Genomic DNA, 19,195 nt, shown 5'->3' on the forward strand with positions numbered 1-19,195 from the left:
TTGTTATCGCAGATTCTCCAGCATCTGCAGTTCCTAATATCTCTCACCAGCTAAGCTAGCATTGATTGCCCATTCTTTTTTGCGCTGGAAAGGATAGTAGTGAGCTGCCTTTTTGAAATGTCACTGTTCTTGTGGGAGAGGGTTTCAGGAAGGGATTTCCAGAATTTTGCCCTAATGATATTGAAGAAATGAATATTTGTTTCCAAGTCAGGATGGTGTGTGCCTTGAAAGAGAGCTTACAGGTAATGATGTTTCCATGCATCTCTGCCCATGACCTTCTAGATGGTAGATATCAAAGGTCTGGAAGCTGTTGTTTGAGGAGCCTTGGCAAGTTACTGCAGTACAGCTTCGAAATGGTACACATTGCTGCCACTATGCTACAGTGGTGAAGCAAGTGAAGGTTGAAGATGGTGTTGAGAATGGCGTGCAAATCAAGCAGATTGCTTTGACCTGGATAGTGTCGAGCTTCTTAAGTGTTGTTGACGTTGCAATGATCCAGACAAGTGGGAAGTATTCCATTACACTTCTTACTTGTGCCTTGTAGATGATGGACAGACATTGGGAAGACAGGAGGTGAATTACTCACCACAGGATTACTAGCTTCTGATCTCCTGTTACAGCCACACTATATATGTGGTTGATCCAGTTCAGTTTCCAGTCAATGGTAACCCTCAGAATATTCATAGTGGGGAATTCAGCAATGTTAGCGTATCGAGGGATGAGATCAGATTCTCTCTTGTTGTAGACGGTCATTGCCTGGTATTTGTTTGGAGCAAATGTTATTTTCCATTTCTGTCACCATGCTTGGATGTTATCCAGGCCTTGTTGTATATGGGTGCAGACTGGTTCAATATCTGAGGAATCACAACTGATGCTGATCATTGTGCACTCATCAGCGAACATCGCCATGTCTGACTTTATGATGGATTGAAAGTTGTTGATGAAGCAGCTGAAAAACTCTGCAGAGATGTCCTTGGACTAAGATGAATAAATGAATGACTGGATTAAATAAATAGAAGATTGTTCTGTGATGATAAGCTAAGTAAGATAGGCATGTAGAGTTTAGAAAAATATGGGATGATTGAAACAAAGATTCTGAAGCAGCCTGATAGGGTTGGCACCAAGAGGTTGTTTTCCTTGGCTGAGAAATCTACACAAAAGCGGCATAGTCTCAGCATAAAGAGTTAATCACTTAGGACAGGGATAAGAAGAAATGTCTTCACTTAGAGGTTTGCAAATATTTGGAATTCCCTATCCCTGAGGCTCGAGGATATTCTAGTGTTGCGTATATTCCAGGCTGAGATATAACAGTTGTGCTGCTTCAGCAAATGAAGGAAAATGGGGAGTGGGTAGCAAAGTGACAGTGAGGTCAAAGGTCAGCCAGGATCATATTGAATGATGCAGCAGGGTCAAGCACTATATTGTCTACTTCTCCTAGTTCTTATGCTTCCATCAAATACAGATTAACTGATCATCATTGTTGTAAAAACAGAAGTGCTAAAGAAACTCAGCCGGTCTAACAATATCAGTGGAGAGAGAAACAGGGAAAAGCACAATTTCCAACAACTTCCAATTGTTCCAGCAACAACAATCCAAAAAAAAGAAATTTATATTTCTGTAGCACCTTTTATGTCATGGGATTCCAGTCTCCCCGATATTCTCAATGGAAAATGTACCCTCATATCCCACCGGTCTGATACTCTGTCATATACTGATGAAAGGGCCTGGCCTTTGCTGTCAGTGCCACCACACTGTTCCACTGACACACTCAAAGGAAGATATTTTCAGTACAATGTGATGCTAATATTTCCGTTGAGCAAACCCACACTGATCTAAGTTACAAACTCTTATAAACCTCATCAACATTGGATGACGTGGTTAATAGTGCAGTTAGATGTTGGTGTAATTCCATCTATTGGAGGCTTCTATTGCTTGAAATTCGTACCCAAGATGCCAGTAAACATAGAATTGTCAGGCTTGTGTATCATTGTGGTTTCGCAGTTCACAATTCAGCCATTGCAACAAACTGGTCTGACATTGTTTACACTTGAATCTCTACTTATTCTGTAATGCTGATGCAGCATTGTTGATTAATTGGCAAATAAATGTTGGGAAGACTGAAGTCCTTGCCCTTGGCCATAAATTCCAACCCCTGACTATTGACAGCATTCCAGCCCAGGGTGCTGTTTGAGGTTGAATCAGATCACTCATAAACTTGATGGTGTGTCTCACTTGCAAGAATTATCATTAAGACTGCTTATTTTCACCTCCATTGCATACATCAATTCTGCTCAACTGTTATTGACACCCACATCGTTTATTAGCTCTAGAGTTGACAATTTTAACAATTTCCTGCTTGGCTTTCAATCTCCCACTCTCCATTAACTTGAGCTAATCCAATACTCTGCTGCCTCACTACTGATTCATACCATGTCCCAGCAACCCTAGGTCAATGACCTACTCTATCCTCCACTCCAGCAATGCCTCAATTTCAATTTACCATCCTGTTTTCAAATTCCCTTCATTGTCTTAGTCCTCCCTTTCTCTGTGATCTATGTGCTACCAAGAACTCTCCATTCTTCTGGTTCTAGCCTCTTGTACAACCCTATTTTAATACCCACAACATTGGCAGCTGCAAAGCCCTAGACTCTGAAATTCCCTCCTTAAATGTCTCCTGCCTTCCTCAAGGTGCTCCTTGCAGCCAACATTTTTGACAATACTTTCAACCATACATTCCCTATATGACTTGGTACCAAATTTTGTTTGGTAACATTCCTGAGAAGCACTTTGAATTGTTTCATTTGATTGAAACGTGCTATTTAAATTCAAATTGCTAATGTACCCATTTCAGCTGGTACAGTCCAGTTTTGTGGTTGATGTTTCCTCCATTCAAATAAATCGTTGATTAATTTAACGTAACAATGTGAAGTTACTTCAGTTGTTAGTCTTATGACATCTGAAATTTGCGAAGGCAGTACTGTATTTCCTTATGGGATTAAAGATCCTTTCACACAAACCCAATATAGACTATATTGAAAGGGATATGGCACTGTAAGTCAAAATCAGACAACTAGAAATTAATCCCAGCTGCAGCATTTTGAGCTGCTAAATTTATTAATTTGTACTGTTTATCAGAATGATCACAACCATTATTTTGTCTCATTCCATCTTAATTTCCATTATTGTTAAATTTCACAAGTCATAACCAGAAACTAGCTCTGGGCAACAAATTTCTGCATTACATCAGGGTATTAAGACAGAATACTGTTATCATTGTTAGTGCTTCAGACTAACATTGGATGACGTGGTTAATAGTGCAGTCAGATGTTGGTGTAATTCCATCTATTGGAGGCTTCTATTGCTTGATTAAAATGAAGGGCTTGCCGTGGGTTGCTTTAACTTGCTACTAAAACAGAAGTTGCTGGAAGCTCAGCAGATCTAGCAGCATCTGTGACCCTTCCTCAGTACAGTTCTGAGGAAGGGTCACCGGACCTGAAACGTTAACTCTGACTTTTTATTCACAGTTGCTGCCAGACCTGTTGAGCTTCCAACAACTTCTGTTTTAGTTCCTGATTTACAGCATCTGCAGTTCTTTCGGTTTTTATTTGCTTTAACTTGCTGTCTGATGGCCGCTTACAGAATCTACTGAAGGACGTATAAGTAAAGGTCATCACCTTGACTGCCAAAGATGGTTTCTAGAAGAATGTAGACCGCAAACAGAATAAAAAATCTCTAACTGATAAATGAAAAGGAAACTAATAATAATGCTCCACCGTGATGGAGTTCGTAACAAGTGATAATAATCATAGTAGAAAAATGTTTTTAACATGCTTTTGTTCCAGGTGAGGAGAATGACAGGGGCTCTGGTAGCAGTGGGGCAGGGCAAGCTAATGCCCCGACATATTGCTGATCTGCTCGAGATGCAGGATTCCAGGGCTTATCCACCAAATATTATAGCCCCACCTGATGGCCTGTTTTTGAAGAATGTGGAATACAACACAAAGGGTAAGAAATTAGAACATTAGAAAGGTGATGACTGTGTGATTTCTTCTTTTTGTATGTAAGTCAAGTCTTAGCACAATCAGCAAGCTCATTTAACTCTCATCCGTTTGCACTCACACTATTTACACTTGCACCCATTAAAACTTTTTTAACCAGATGATTGTTGTTAGCACCACGCATTTGTTGCCTCTACCATTTTGTGATACTGGATGAAGGTTAGGTATTTCACTGCCACCAATCCTGTTTTGCCTTTGCTTCATGATGCACCATCTTAATCATCATCTACAGAAGAGGCACTGTTCTTAGATGACAAGAATATTTATGTCATAATATAAGTAAGTACAACAACATTTGGTCAGGCCTAATTATTTGGACCTTACGGAACTGGTACAGATACATCTGCTCCTTCTAAAAGCTAGAGCAGAACACCTTGTCTGCACCCACAGACTGTGTGTGACATTCGTCGAATGGTGGAGCCAATGTAATATGAACATTAACCCCTCCAGAACTATTAACTTAAATAATAACTTGCAATCATTTTAACCACATTCGTTTACATGCATACTCATACGATCCTTACTCACTCTCACACATTTGCATACACTCGGTCAGAGACACGCTAATGCAGTACAAATAAAAACCAGATATATGGAGAGGCATATATAAATGCACATCATCACACATACAGCTACTCATTTTCAAGCACATTTATATACTTAAACACATAATACAGATTTTCATGTATGTGTGTGTGTGTGTATACATACATATATATTCTGTCTCACATATGTTTTACAAGGTTAGTTGCACACTTATATAGGTATAGGCACACCAATATAACTGTCACTCAAACATGTTCAGACAGGCTTTGTACCTGACATCAGTGGTGATTCACACGATACATTACATGCACAGAAACATACGAACATTTGTCCACACACAGACATGAATACATAGGTTATGAATGTGCACACTAACATTCTCTCACTCTCATACTTGCGCTGTCCATTAAATGGTCTCCAATGAAAAGTGATACTGATTCTGAAAACAGCCTGGTAAATCGCCCTTCCTATCTCTCTTTTACCTTATAATTGTTGTAGGACTATACCAGATTGGAAAGATGATTTCTGTTCACGAAGCTGATCCCAAATGTCGCGAACTTTTTACTTCACTGTATTTCTCATGAATCTGCTGTGTGTGGTAATGGCATTGAAAGGGTTAATGTTGGAGAATCCATTAGGCTCCACCCAATCTGATGATGTCACAGTGCCGGATGGAGGATTGAGAAGTCTAGCATGAGGTCCCAGTAGAGACAAACCTGATGTCTTTGTAATTATTACTAACTAGTTGATGTAACTTGTACCTATTGCTATTATGTCAAAACTATATCTTGTGGAGTAGGCCATGTGTTTCTTTCTGTTAAGATTCCTAAACAGATAGATCATTAGATTTCCAAAAATATATAATTAGTGGCTTCTTGACATGTGGTGGTAGCGTCCCTACATCTTTCCCAGAGATCCATGTTCAAGTTCCAGAGGTGTGTCATAACATGTCTGAATAGTTTAATTAAAAACGATGTGGAAAGGAGGATTGGTGATAGCACGCTACCCCAACCATAAATGACCAGTGGCTGGTACTGCAACGTACGACAGAATCCATCACTGTTTTGCATTTTTAAAACAACCTTACTTCACAGCCTTCCTAGAAGACTGTTTAATATAATTACATTTTATTTGAAGAAAGTTTATCTTTGTGATCTATTCACCTTTTCTAATCTAACTTGAATCCGTGTCCCTTTGCCCTTGTGTTTGAGCTAATATAAAACATTAGACATTAATAAATGTGCAGAACGGGCATGTAAGTGGTGAATAAAATTGAATGTATTTAAATGAAGTGGCACTTTTTGGTCAAAAGAACAAAGCAGGTACACTTTTGATAATGAGAGACTAAATGGACGGAGGAGCTAAGGAGTCTGGAGGCACAGTGATACAAATCATTAGATTTTAAAAGTAGCAAAGTTATGTTAAACCATAAACCTTGGTTAGACCACACTTCATAGAATCACAGAATTCTTACAGTGTGGAAGCAAACCATTCAACACATCGAGTCCATACCAAACCTCAGAAAAGCATCCCACCCAGACCACCCTTTATTCTATCCGTGTAACCCCACATTCCCCATGGCTCACCCACCTAGCCTGCATGTCCCTAAACACTATGGGCAATTTAGCATGGCTAATCTACCTAACCTGCGCATCTTTGGACTGTGGGAGGAAACCTGAGCACCCAGAGGAAACCCACGCAGAAATGGTGAGAATGTGCCAATGCCACACCCTAAGGGTACAAATAGTTTGATTAAAAGTAATGTAGATAGCACTCTACCCTGACCATAAAGTGGTGGGTACTGCAACATACAACAGAATCCATCACTGTTCAAAAGTTTTTAATAAACTTAGTTCACTGCCTTCCTAGAAGCCACATTGAGCAGTCTGTGCAGTTATGATCTCCATGTTATAAAAATGATGTTGAGACCTTGAAAAATTGCTGCCTTGGACAAGGTACTACATTCAATAGAAACAGAGCTTCAGTGCCAATTTTTGTGGAGGAGAATCTCAGCAAGGGTCAGCTCTTATCAATGAGGACAGAGAAATACTTTTACATGAGTAATATATAACCAAAGCAATTTAATAAGGGAAAAGTTAACAGAAAGGTTTTAAAACATCATAAGGCCACATGATCAAAAAAAAGGTTCTCCTTTTAAGAGAGTTGGTGATTTATCATTTTTACTGCTTTCCCAAAACGGGGTACAGTAAGAACATGACGGAATTTTTTTTGGCAGATCTTTTGATTTGTTCATGTGCCATCCTACAAATTATCCTCTTGTTTTGAGGAAAGGGACAGCAAGGTTTCGATTGTATGTTATTCTGTTCTTCTACAGACTGATTCATATAAAGTGGTTTGCTCGCAACCTCTCCAATGAAACCGCTGATTAGACAACAAACTCAGCACTGTTCATGTGCAAAACTGTTCATGTGTCTTGCATGTTAATAGAGTTTGAGGTTTGCCAGCAGTCCAGGCACTGTTAAGCATGCCAGATGTTACAGCTGTGAGTCTTAAACAGATGTCAATGAATGCGTTGCTCTGGCAACCAAATCTTGAGGGCTCCCAGAGGCTTAATCATGAATTGTCATGGTAACTGTGCTGCCTTTTGTTTTGCTCTACAGATCTTGAAGTGGAAGAAAGCGTAATTCAGTGATTGTGGATGGGTCTGTGGGTTTGGTACAGTATCTTGGAACAGACTTTAGGCTCCAAAGCAGCTGAGAAATGGGGGAAAAAAAGACTTGCATTTAAATTGCATTTTTCACAATCTCCAGAAGTCTTGAACTGCTTTACAGCTAAGTATTTTTGAAGTGCGGCCACCGTTGTAATGTTGGAAATGTGGCAGCTAATTTGTGCTCAGCCTTGCCCCACAAACAGCAATGTGATAATGGCCAAATAATCTGTACTTTTGTGGTGTTGATTGAGGGAAAAATATTGGCTATGTCACCAGGAAGAACTTCCTTCTCAGCTGCTATTGGATCTTTCACATCGATCTAAGAGATTGAATTGGACGTCAGTTTAATGTCACTTCTAACAGATGACACGTTTGATTATGCAGCACACCCTCAGTACTGTAATTTTCGATATTTTGTTAAAGCTCTGGAGTGACACTTGAACGCAAGGTGACAGTAACCAATGGAGCCAGACCTGACACTCAAAAATGACAATTATTGACAAGAAGAATTGGGTTAATGGTGTAAAGACTTGTGTATATTGTGTCAACAATCCCAAATATGTTACAAACTGTGTAGAAACAACATGTTGGATAAAGACCATTTTTTATTAAATATGGAGACTGCCAATCAAAATTGTCTTTTAAAAAATATAATCACCAGCTATGCGTGTGAATATTAATGGCAACAGAACATAAAAGAACATGGATTAAAAAAAGTCTGTGCAGCCCACTACAGTGTATAACATACTCCACAATGATCTCTCCCAAAGCTATTTCCGATGTTGGGGAAAAGGTTCTCAATAGGTTTGGCAGCCACCAAAGACATATCTGCAGAATGTCCATCTCATCACACATTCACATTGGCCAGACAATTCCATTGTACCAACATTCTTGGAACCATCATATCCTACACAGTATTGTATTTGTGTTTGTAACCAAAGAGATTAATGGATGTATAACAGATTCTCAGCCAATGTACTTGACACCCTAAAAAAGTGTCAGATGCTTATGTAGTTATAAACAGGATTGGAGATCACGTGGAGAGATATAGGAGATGGTCAATGGAACCAGGAGATGGGTGAGTTGTGGAATACAAGTAGACAGAACTGGGAGTGTAGGCTGTAAGGTTTAAATTTTTGTTTTTGCTTATTGCTGTCGCATTTGGGGAGACTTTTTTTGACCGTGGTTTATCAATATGAACATAATTGGTTAGGAGTAGAGGCTGTTGGCCCTCAGTCAGGTCACTTGAACAAGGACAGTTTGAAGTAGGAAGATGAAGCAATTTAGGGATTGTTTATGTGGTGTCTTCAATGAATGAACTTGATTGGTATAAGCAAAAGGGTATTTAACGCATAGATTGAATTGCTGTAGATCGGTATGGATGCTCAAAGCAATAGTAATCAAAAAAAGCCCAAGCGTCTTCGTAACTATTGGCTCAAATCTTTAGATTAACAGATAAACACTAATTCATAATTCAAAGAAAATGTTCCCATGTTTCAGTTACAATCCCCATTTAGTGCCTTCCCAATGATTCTTTTGCTCTTTATTGTGGATCTCTTAATTTACCATGATAACTGTATCCTGGAGTATACTCAGGCTTATTTCCAAGCCGGATTAAGGATACTGAGAAGGCCCAATAGAGGGCACATGGAGAAGATGTTTCCACTAGTAGGAGAGACTGGGAGCCAAGGGCACAGCCTCAGAGTGAACTGAGATGAGGATGAATTTCCTCAGCCAGAGAATGGTTAATCTGTGGAACTCATTGTGGCAGAGGGCTGTGGAGGGCAAATCATTGAGTGTGTTTAAGACAGACATAGGCTCTTAATTGATAAGGGGATCAAGGGTTACAGGGAGAAGGAAGGTGAATGAGGTTGAGAAACATATCAACCGGGATCAAATGCTGGGGCAGACTCAGTGGGCTGATTGGCCTAATTCTGCTCCTATATCTTATGTTCTTAAGCCCATAAAGTCTTTTCACTTGCTAATTATGCAACCCAGATTCATATTCTATTTTTGATTACCACATGTTTACATTCAAGACATTAACAAATAAAAATCTAATCAGATTGTGGCATGACGCCTGCAAACAGGAGAGGAAAACAAGCTTAGAATTCAAGGTGTTTATGAGAAGGCAGGATAAGATGTAAATGATGAAAGTATGGGAGAATTAATGCTTATGGTTTGGGCAGTTGGTGGTAAGTGATGATATGAAAGAGTTGAAAACAGTCTCCTTACACACAGAGCATAATGAATGATTCAGATTGTTTACATTTCTTATCAATAAAACATAATCAAAGTCTTTATGTATGATTACGAAGCCTAAGTTGTATGTTGTTTTCACAAAAAAAAGTTAACTCAACAGCATGAGGAAAGATTTTAATCAACCATTCATACGTGTTATGGCACATCCAGGGCAGATGGGACTTGATGCCAGACCTTCTGGGCCAGATGTAGGGCACTACCACTGCACCATAACAGCTCTGAAGAAAAATACAATGAAGTGGATTTCAACTTGATTACAGCCCCATCAATGTACATTATTGGGGTCCAGCTACCCACAGCTATGAGTGAAGATTACTTACCGTGGGTCATCATTTTAGATGTCCCAACTCCAGAGTTGCAAGACCATACAAAAGGAATGTGGCACCAAACATCAATTAGAAACCAAATGTCACACTGCCAAAATAGCAGGTGTGATGTCATTTGAACATAAATGACACTTCCTCACCTTTGTGCAAGGAGTAAACTGAATTAACTTTAATGTCATAACTTGTTAAATGTCACAACCAATTTTGGAAAGTGCAATGATTGTCTCAGAAGACCATCAACTGATTAAAGCCAAGTCGCTAAAAAGCAAAGTCTTCAGTCCAAATGAAGGTCTGAAGGTAAGTTATTGAATTTGCAAGACTCCTGTGTCCCTTGCTGTGGTATCAGTAGAACCAGTCTACAAGATTCGATGAGGCGTTCTAGTAGCTCTGGATACCTTTAAAGAAAACAGAAGCAAAATCCACTGTAGTTCTAGTTCAAAGCCCAAAGAGTTAACAATATCCAATCACATATATAAGTTTAGAATCTTAAGATTTAGCAATGTCCCAAATATTAATTTAAAAATACAGAAATTGTGATAAAACAGCTCTCCTCGGAAAGGATTTATTTCTCATTGTATCTCCAAGGTCTGATTAAATTCTTAAAGTTGGTGGAAGTCTTGTTTCACTTGCAGTTACCTGTAAAAAAAACGCTCAAGATCCAGTCTGGTCATAGAATCATAGAAGTCTACAGCACAAGAAAGGGCCATTGGGCCCATTGAGTCTGCGCCAGTCAAAAATGACCACTTGACTGTACGAATTCCATGTTCCAGCAGTTGGCCCATAGCCTTGGCTCAAGGCAAAAAGACGTATTTCACTTGTATGAATTCTTAACTTGCTAGGGAAAAGGGCTAATTTCTCCTTGTTTGTAGTTCTGAGTTCAAACTGGATTTCTGCCAAAATCCTCTTCAAGGCATTAGGCTCATCTTTATATTTGGAAAAACAAAGAGTAGCATTTACATTTTGAATCCCTACATTTTCGTTCAAAATTGAAGCCAAACTTTAAAACATGCAGCCTTTTAGATTACTGTCCACTTTTCCAACGGTTTTGAGCTTCTTTCTGAAATCCAAATTTTGAATGTTTGACGTTTGCGAACGACACCCTGCTTGAGTGTAAGATATACTGTCACAGTAACAGTCTTGTGATCGCTGTGTGAGTACACTTGGGCATTTAGTGAAGTCCTCTTTAAAGTTGCCGAGGACATGATGCAAATCGATGTTCTCTCCCCCAGCAGCTTCAACCTCGTCAAGGCATAGCGAGCTGTGCAAAGTTCTGGCTGCTTTTCTGATCACACCAGAGGGTCCTTCACCAGCTCCATCTCGGCCCCCCTCCCGACGCCATACTTCTGCATATTCCTGCTTCCTGATGTTTATATTTCCAGAGAGAGAAGGAAAACAGTTTCTCTACTGAGGTGGTCTAATGCTATACATATCAATTCTTATTAGGTATTTCTAGATTTATTCTCATTGAAATCCTACAGTGTGTAAAGAGGCTATTCAGCCCATTGAATCTGCACCAACCCTCCGAAGACCATCCCACCTAGACCCTCATCCTATCTCTATAACCCTACCATGGATAATCCATCTAGCCTGCACATTCCTGGATACTGTGGGCAATTTTAGCATAGTTAATCCACCCATCTGCACATCTTTGGACTGTGGGAGGAAACTGGACCGCCTAGCAGAAACCCACACAGGTACAATATGCAAACTCCATACAGACATTCCCCCCAAGGCTGAAATGGAACCCGCATCCCTGGTACTGTGAGGCAGCAGTGCTAACCACTGAGCTACCATGCCTCTGAAAAATAAAGGCCCAATTTATTGCTAATATTTGAATCACTATCATAGTTATGGGTTTGAATTGGGAGCAGGAGAAGGACATTGAAACCCTGGAGCATGCTCCACCATTCAATAAGATCATGGCAGACTTGATCATTCCACATCCCCACCTACCTTTCATCCCCTTGCTTATCAAGAATCTTTCTATCTCTGCCTTAAAAATATCAAAAGACCTTGCTTCCTCTGCCTTTTGAAGAACAGAATTCCAAAGACTTCCAGCAAAACAGAATTGATGCCATTCAGGGCAAAGCAGCCTGCTAGATTGGCACCATGTCCACAAACATTCTGTTTTCACCTCAATAGCACATCTCAGGATACAGAAATTTTCTAAATCTCCTTAGACAATGGGTAGCTCAATGGTTAGCACATCTGGTAGTTGACCCTGTGTCTGCGTGGGTTTCTGCCATGTGCTCCGGTTTCCTCCCACACCCCAAAGATGTGTAGGTTGGGTTAGCCATGGTAAAAAAAATACTCCATGCAGAATTGATGAGGTGAGTCTTGGTGGAATGTTCTTCAGAAGACTGGTGCAGACTTGATGGGCCAAATGGCCAATTGTGACTGTAGGGATTCTAATGAATGCCACTACCACCATCTGGAATGACAAGGGCAGAAGATACATGGGAACACTGCCACCTGCAAATTCCGCTTCAAGCCACTGAACATCCTGACTTGGAAATACCTCATTGTTTCTTGGTCAAGTGCAAACAGCATGTGGGAGGACCTACACCAATGGCCTGCTGTGGTTAAAGAAGGCAGCTCACTACTACTTTTCTCCAGGGCAACTAGGGATGGGCAATAAATGCAGGCCCAGCTAGTGATGTCTATGCTCCAGGAACGAATTTTTAAAAACATATGACTTTAAGAGAAAAAAAAGCACCTCATCTCTGGCATAAATGGGTGACCCTTTATCTTAAAACAATGACCCCAGTTCTAATTTGTCCCACACAAGGAAATATCATTTTTAAATTCATCCTCTCAGGACTTTATATGCTTGAATCACGTCACCTCTTACTCTTAACTCCAGTGAATACAAGCCTTGCCTGTCTAATCTTTCCTCATAAGACAATCTGCCCATATCTGACATTAGTAAACTTTCTCTGAGCTGTTTACGGTGCATTTACATCTCTCCTTAATGAAGGAGACCAGCCCTGTCCACAGAACTCCAGATGTTTTACCATAATCTCTGAACTTTTGTGTTCAATTTCCCCCTCACAATAAAAAATAACATTCTGTTCATTTTCTTAATGACTTGCTGTACCTGAATACTAACTTTTTGTGATTTATGTGCAAGAAATCCTGGATCCTTCTGCATCTCAGAGTTCTGTACTGTCTCTCCTTTTCCATAATACTCTAATTTTTAAAATACTTCCTGACAAAATGGGCAGTTTCACATTTCCCTACATTATATTCCATTTGCCAGATCATTGCCCAGTCAATCTATATCTCTTTGTTGCCTCGCTATATCCAGTTCATGACTTACTTGAGCCATTGAAAAGTTACAGCACAGAAAGTGGCCATCCAGCCCATTATGTCTGCACCAGCATACTAAATTACATACTTTCTAGTACCTGGTCGTAGCCTTGCAGGTTACAAAGCTTCAGGTGCAGACCCAGGTCACTACATACTAGGCAGTGAAGTACACCCTCTGGGTGCAAAAATTTTCCTCACATTCCATTTAATCCTTTTCCACCAACCACCCTAAATTTGTTCCCTGGTAGTTGACCTCTTCACTATGGGAAAGTGGTATTCCTTGTCCCTGTTTAATTTGTGCACCTCAATTGTAATCCATCAGCCATCTCTGTTTTTCGGAAATCCCACCCTAGCCTACCCAATCTTACCCCATTTCTGCAACCAACTTTTCTACCTATCTCTGTGGCATCAGTGCATTTAGCAGCCATACCTTTGATCCCTTCATCCAAGTCATGGCCTACCACTTGTTACATCTTTCTGACGAGAAAATAACCCATTTACGTCTATTGTTTGTTTCCTGTTATCCGGTCAACTTCTATCTATGCCAATATGTTACCACGTACACAATGGGCTCTCATGGTCCATAATAACCTTATCAAATTCCTTCAGGAAATCTAAGTACAGTACATTCAGTGGTTCCCCTTGACCCATAGCACATTTACTTTTTCAAAGAACTCCAATAAGTTGGTTCAATATGATTTCTCTTTCACAAGACCTTGTTGACTCTCCCCAATTACCTTGAACCTATCAAAGTGTCCTGTTATAATTTCTTTAATATTAACCCCTAACATTTTCTCTCTGGCAGAAACTAAGCTAACAGGCCTATACTTTCCTGTTTTATGTGCTCCTCCTATTTTGATTAGGTTCATTTGTTTTCAAATTTAACAGGGCTGTCCCTGAATCAAGGGAATTTTGGAAAATTAAAATCAACACAACAATGATCTTACTAGCTACTTCTTTTAAGACCATAGGATGATGTCCATCAAGCCCCAGATACTCGTCAGCCCCCAGCGACAACAATTTACTCAATGGTACCTTCCTCGTGTATTTTTTTTAGTTCTTCCATTTCTGACTTACAACTGTTTTTGGGATGTTTTTCGTATCCTCTGTAGGGTGACACAGTGGCTAGAATTGCTGCCTCACAGTGCCAGGGACCTGTGTTCAGTTCCGCCCTTGGGTGACTGTGTGGAGTTTGCACATTCTCCCCGTGTCTGCGTGGGTGTTCTGGTTCTCTCCCACAGTCCAAAGATGTGCAAGTTAGGTGGATTGGCCATGGGAAATATGGGGTTACAGAGATGGGGTAAGTCTAGGTGTGGTGCTCTTTGGAGGGTCGATGTGTTTTAGATGGGCTGAATGGCCTGCTTTCACATCAAAGGGATTCTATGAAGACTGACACAAAATAGCTGTTCAGTTCACTTGCCATCTCTTTATTTCCCATTGTTAATTCTCCAGATTCACTTTCTATAGTACCCCGTTCACTTCGTTAACCCTTTTTAAAGATCTAGAAAAACTCTCGCTACTTGTTTTTATATATCTCCAGTTAGCTTTCTTTCATGCTCTAATTTTCATTTCCTTATTAATCTTAATCAATTTTTGATGCTTTTTATATTCTTTCCACGCTTCTGAGAAAGGTTAGTATTTGCATTGTCTGCTTCAGAGCAGAAAGCTCTATCCTGTCTGCCACTCACTAATATGGTCTGAATCACACCTTGTAATCTCTGCATTCTCAATCACCACATCCCTTGAGTGATGTGGGTGTACCTGAGCGGCTGCAATGCAAAGATTGAATGTGGGTAGGTGTCTACTTTAAAAATGACAAACTTCAATCAGGGCCCTGGGCCCCATCTCAGCTAAAGGAAGAAATGAGTAATGTGTAATAAAATGGTGCCTTTGCTGAAAATTCTTCATATGTGCCTTTCTGCTCAGCAACTTGAAATTCTGTCTCCGTCTGTGTCATTGTGGGTAAATTAATTAAAAGAGACATATGAGCTGCAAAAGTTGCAGACAAGGTTGAGCTGAACCAAACCTCCATTGTTTTTTTCTTTGTATTTGCTCGCAGGATGTGGACATTGCTGGTTAGACCAACATTTATTGCCCATTCCTGATTGCCTGTAGAAGATGATGGTAAACCAACTTCTTGAGTTGCTGCAGTCCTTGTAGTATGGGTACACCTGCAGTGGAGAGGAGTTCCAGGATTTTGAAATAAACCATGAAGGAGCAGTGATATAGTCTCAACTCAAGATGGTGTGTGTCTTGGAGTGGAACCTGCAGGTTGTACTGCTCCTCTGCACTTGATGCCATTGTCCTTCAGAGACATCATGAGTTTGGAAGGTACTATTGTTCTTGGTGAGTTGCTGCAATGTACCTTGTAGATAGTATACACTGCTACCATGTTGCACCGGTGGTTAAGAGGGTGAATATTTAGGGTGAGAAATGGGAAGCCAGTCAAGTGAAGTGTATTCATTCCTATTCCTGACATGCATTTTGAGGATAATAGACAGGCTTTGGGAAGTAAGAAAATGAGTTCAATACGGAATTCCCAGATTTTGACCTGCTCTTGTAGCCACAGTACTTATATGACTATTCCTGTCCCAAGTGTCTTTTTTTCTGACAGTGGGTAGTACTCCTGCTTCTCAGAAGCTCAGGATGCAAGTATTAATCCAGGACTTGATGGCCAAGGAAAGTATATTCACTTGAAAGTATCCACTTGTAAATCCTTCTAACACACACGACTGTTGGAGGGTTGGGGGTGGGAACTAGTTGGCGGGAAGGCTGGTGTGGATCAGATTGATGTCAATGTCACTGGGTTTGAACCCAATTCTGGCCAGGGTGGGCTTTGGACCTGTCTCCTTGTCCTACTTGAAGCCAAATTTGTGGAACTGTAGGTTAGACCTGCTTTAGGATAGAGACCTCAAGATTTTTCTTACATTGAAGTTTTCCAGATTATGAAAGGAACTGACAAAGTTTATCTCAACTATAGTACACTAGGCTGATCTTGAAAAATTCAGCACAGTAATGATGCCAAACATTAAGATGCTCAAGTTAAAATTCAGAGGCAGGAAATGGAGGGAAAAATCACCCAATGACTTGTTACCATGGAAGATGCTCCATCAAGCAGGTGTTTTAGAGAATGGATTGGGGAGGTAAGTGAGGAGCTGATGACAGGAACAATGCATCAAAAAGAGCTGGTTTTAAAGAACTTAAAATCCATTAGCTGGTCCTATAATTTCTAATGGTTTGTGTTGGGAGACAATCCACTCATTTTCAAGTAAACCAATCACTCAGAGTATAAAAGCAGAGTACCAATAACAATACTAACAAAACTGAAAAGAATTCAAAAAGAAATAAACCTTAACATCATGTTAACATCATCTGTTCTCCTGAAAGCAATATTGCAAAGTTGTAGGGCTTGGATCCATAAGAAACTATTGTAATTGTAACTGTCACAGTTTAAACAATGCAAATACTGCAAGATATAAGATACTTTACAAAACGTAATTTGAATTGTTCGTGAAGTTTCAGTTCGAATTGACTCTTCTTTCCACCACAGGAAATTCAGTGCATCATTGCAGTAGGTTGTGTGGTCAAAGTCTTATTTTTAATTCATGCTGTGGGCGGTACTAAAACAATTCTAAGACGTTGTTTAAGGAACAGCTGCCTCTGATCATCAGTGTTAATCAGCGGTTTGGTCCTCAGGGTAGCCAGCTCAAAACTGTTTCCTTCACATTCTTTCCATCTCCAGGGTGACTGGAGGAAACCATTCTTCACTTCATTTTGCGATGTGTGCAGCAAGGTTGCTACCTGAAGAGTGAAATGGAGATATGCGAGGCGTATCTGCAGCGAGCTACACCGAATCTCGACTGTCCAAACAAACTCAAAGACTGAGTCATCTAGCCTCGAAACGTTAGCTTGCTCTTTCTCCTTGGATGCTGCCTGACCTGCTGTGATCTCCAGTATTTGTTGTTTTCAGTACAGATTCCAGCATCTGCAGGAATTTGCTCCTTCAAAGACTGCACTATCAGGAAGGCTGCTGTGTGGACAGCTGCTAGCTATCCTTGGTGAGTGCTATACGATTTATTCCATTCTCACTGTTACTATTTCAATGGCTTATATATAAAACCAACACCAAAAAACACAATGTTCCTGTTCTTAGCAACTGAGAAAACACCTTTAAGGCAAGTGAAATACATGAAAATTTAATACAATTGATCCCCTTGTGCCCAACATTCAACATCTGATGTGATTAAAGTGATCATCGCATTTACATATCTTCTTCAGATACTTTTCACAGTTTAAAAAATCATAATGTGACAGTTTCAATGATTACATGAATAAACCACTTTTTGTATGAGGGAGTTGAGCATTTTTTTTACAGCACATGTAACATTAGCGATTAACAATAAGTTGGTTTTAGCTGTGATTAAAAAAAAATTGATTAGTGGCTCTTTACAGAATCAAGCTAGAACAAACCTACAGCAATTTAAAGTTACTGGGTTTTTATTTTTCTGAAGAATGTCACATGATTACAAACCATGCTGTAAGGTGAAAGTGAACACGTATCTGCCATAATTGGTCCTGAGTGTTGGTGGCCTACCAATGACGGTGGATCAGAACGAACATGTGATTCAGATTCCTTCCAGTGTCTGATCACTTATTACTTTGGCTCAGCGCCTTAGTAGCACGGGACCAATCTGGGGGGCTGGTATGTCAGCCCAAGAGCCATTCTTTCATCAGGTTTCACTACATTGGTATGACGATGAACATGAGCTTTCAATCCTAAAGTAAAGCCATAAAGTTGGACACACCTCATTATACTTTCAATGCAAAAACACTGGATGGCTTACTCGAAGAATTGTATCTTAAAATACTAATTGCATTTATTAACAACAATAATTAAATCAGCCTCCACCATCTAATCCAGGCTGTGCAATTCCTCTGGGTCCCATGGAGGGAAAGACCACACTCCTGCTATCCTAATAGTTATTCACCTAACTTCTAACTCTAGGACATTTCAATCAGTCAGTCAAACACCCACATTTACTACAGGCAACATGATGGCTCACACCTCAAGTTAGGAGGAGTACATGATTTTAGGCATTTCTTCCGAAGTTAGAGAGCCAGCTGAAAGCTCAGCAATCTCAGAAAAGCAATTGACTTGATTTGGGATAAACAACTTAGCCCAGTGACTGACTGCAGCAGGGAAATTTAAAAGACCCATCTCCCCTGGCAACTGTGAATCTTCAGGACTGACACCTTATGATATTGTAAGATACAGCTCCCAGACTTGCACAGCATCATAACAAACATGCTGCCTTTGTTGTATGTGCCCCTCCACTTCCCATGTCATTTTGGAATGAATTCCTCTGCTGTTCACATTGCCCCTTCTTCCTGATGAGGTGTTAAACTGTGGCCCTGATCAGCTGGCTGTTAAAGATCTCATGGCATTTTGAAGAAAACTAGGAAATTTTCACCAGTGTAATAAAACAAAGAAAAGCAGATACTGAAAATCTGAAACAGAAAACAAAAATGGATAGAGAAACTCAGCAGGTCTGGCAGCATCTGTTGGGAGAGAGAAACAGAGTTAACGTTTCGGGTTCAGTGACCCTTCTTCAGAATTTCAACAGTGACTGCACTTGAAAAAGTACTTTATTGGCTGCAACATGACATGGAAAGTCACTATATAAATGAAAGTGCCCATCTCTCATTCTTCCAGAATAAACATCAACTGCTTCCTAATTCTGTACTCTTTCACCCAAAGCACATCCTTGGAAGTCTACATTCCAGCATCTGTAAACGTGCATTATCCCTGACACATTATTCCTAATAGTTCTTTTATAATCTCAGTTTATGCTGATGAAAGCTTTTCTTGGTTGTTCTCTGCATGATCAATTTTTGGTGAAAAAGATTGCTTAAAAAAAACAGCTTTCGCTAAGTTCCTTGTCGATAACAATTTCACTATTAAGATTTTTTTTGTTAAGGATGTACCTAGATTTCCTTGAAGCTGACTGAGGGAGGACAAAGAC

General features: G+C 40.0%; 1 protein-coding gene across 1 annotated transcript in view; it reads left to right on the forward strand.

The window, feature by feature from the left end:
* Window positions 1–7,909, forward strand: part of LOC125486657 (tRNA pseudouridine synthase-like 1) — a 13,805-nt gene extending 5,896 nt beyond the window's left edge. The window contains exons 3-4 of the mRNA XM_048615123.1: window positions 3,843–4,005; window positions 7,226–7,909. Coding sequence (XP_048471080.1) covers window positions 3,843–4,005; window positions 7,226–7,257 — 195 coding nt within the window. The 3' untranslated portion in view covers window positions 7,258–7,909. The remainder of the gene's footprint in view (window positions 1–3,842; window positions 4,006–7,225) is intronic.
* Window positions 7,910–19,195: the final 11,286 nt, after the last annotated feature.

Source organism: Rhincodon typus, chromosome 31 (genome assembly GCF_021869965.1).
Source record: "Rhincodon typus isolate 14 chromosome 31, sRhiTyp1.1, whole genome shotgun sequence".
In the NCBI taxonomy this organism is placed as follows: Eukaryota; Metazoa; Chordata; class Chondrichthyes; order Orectolobiformes; family Rhincodontidae; genus Rhincodon; species Rhincodon typus.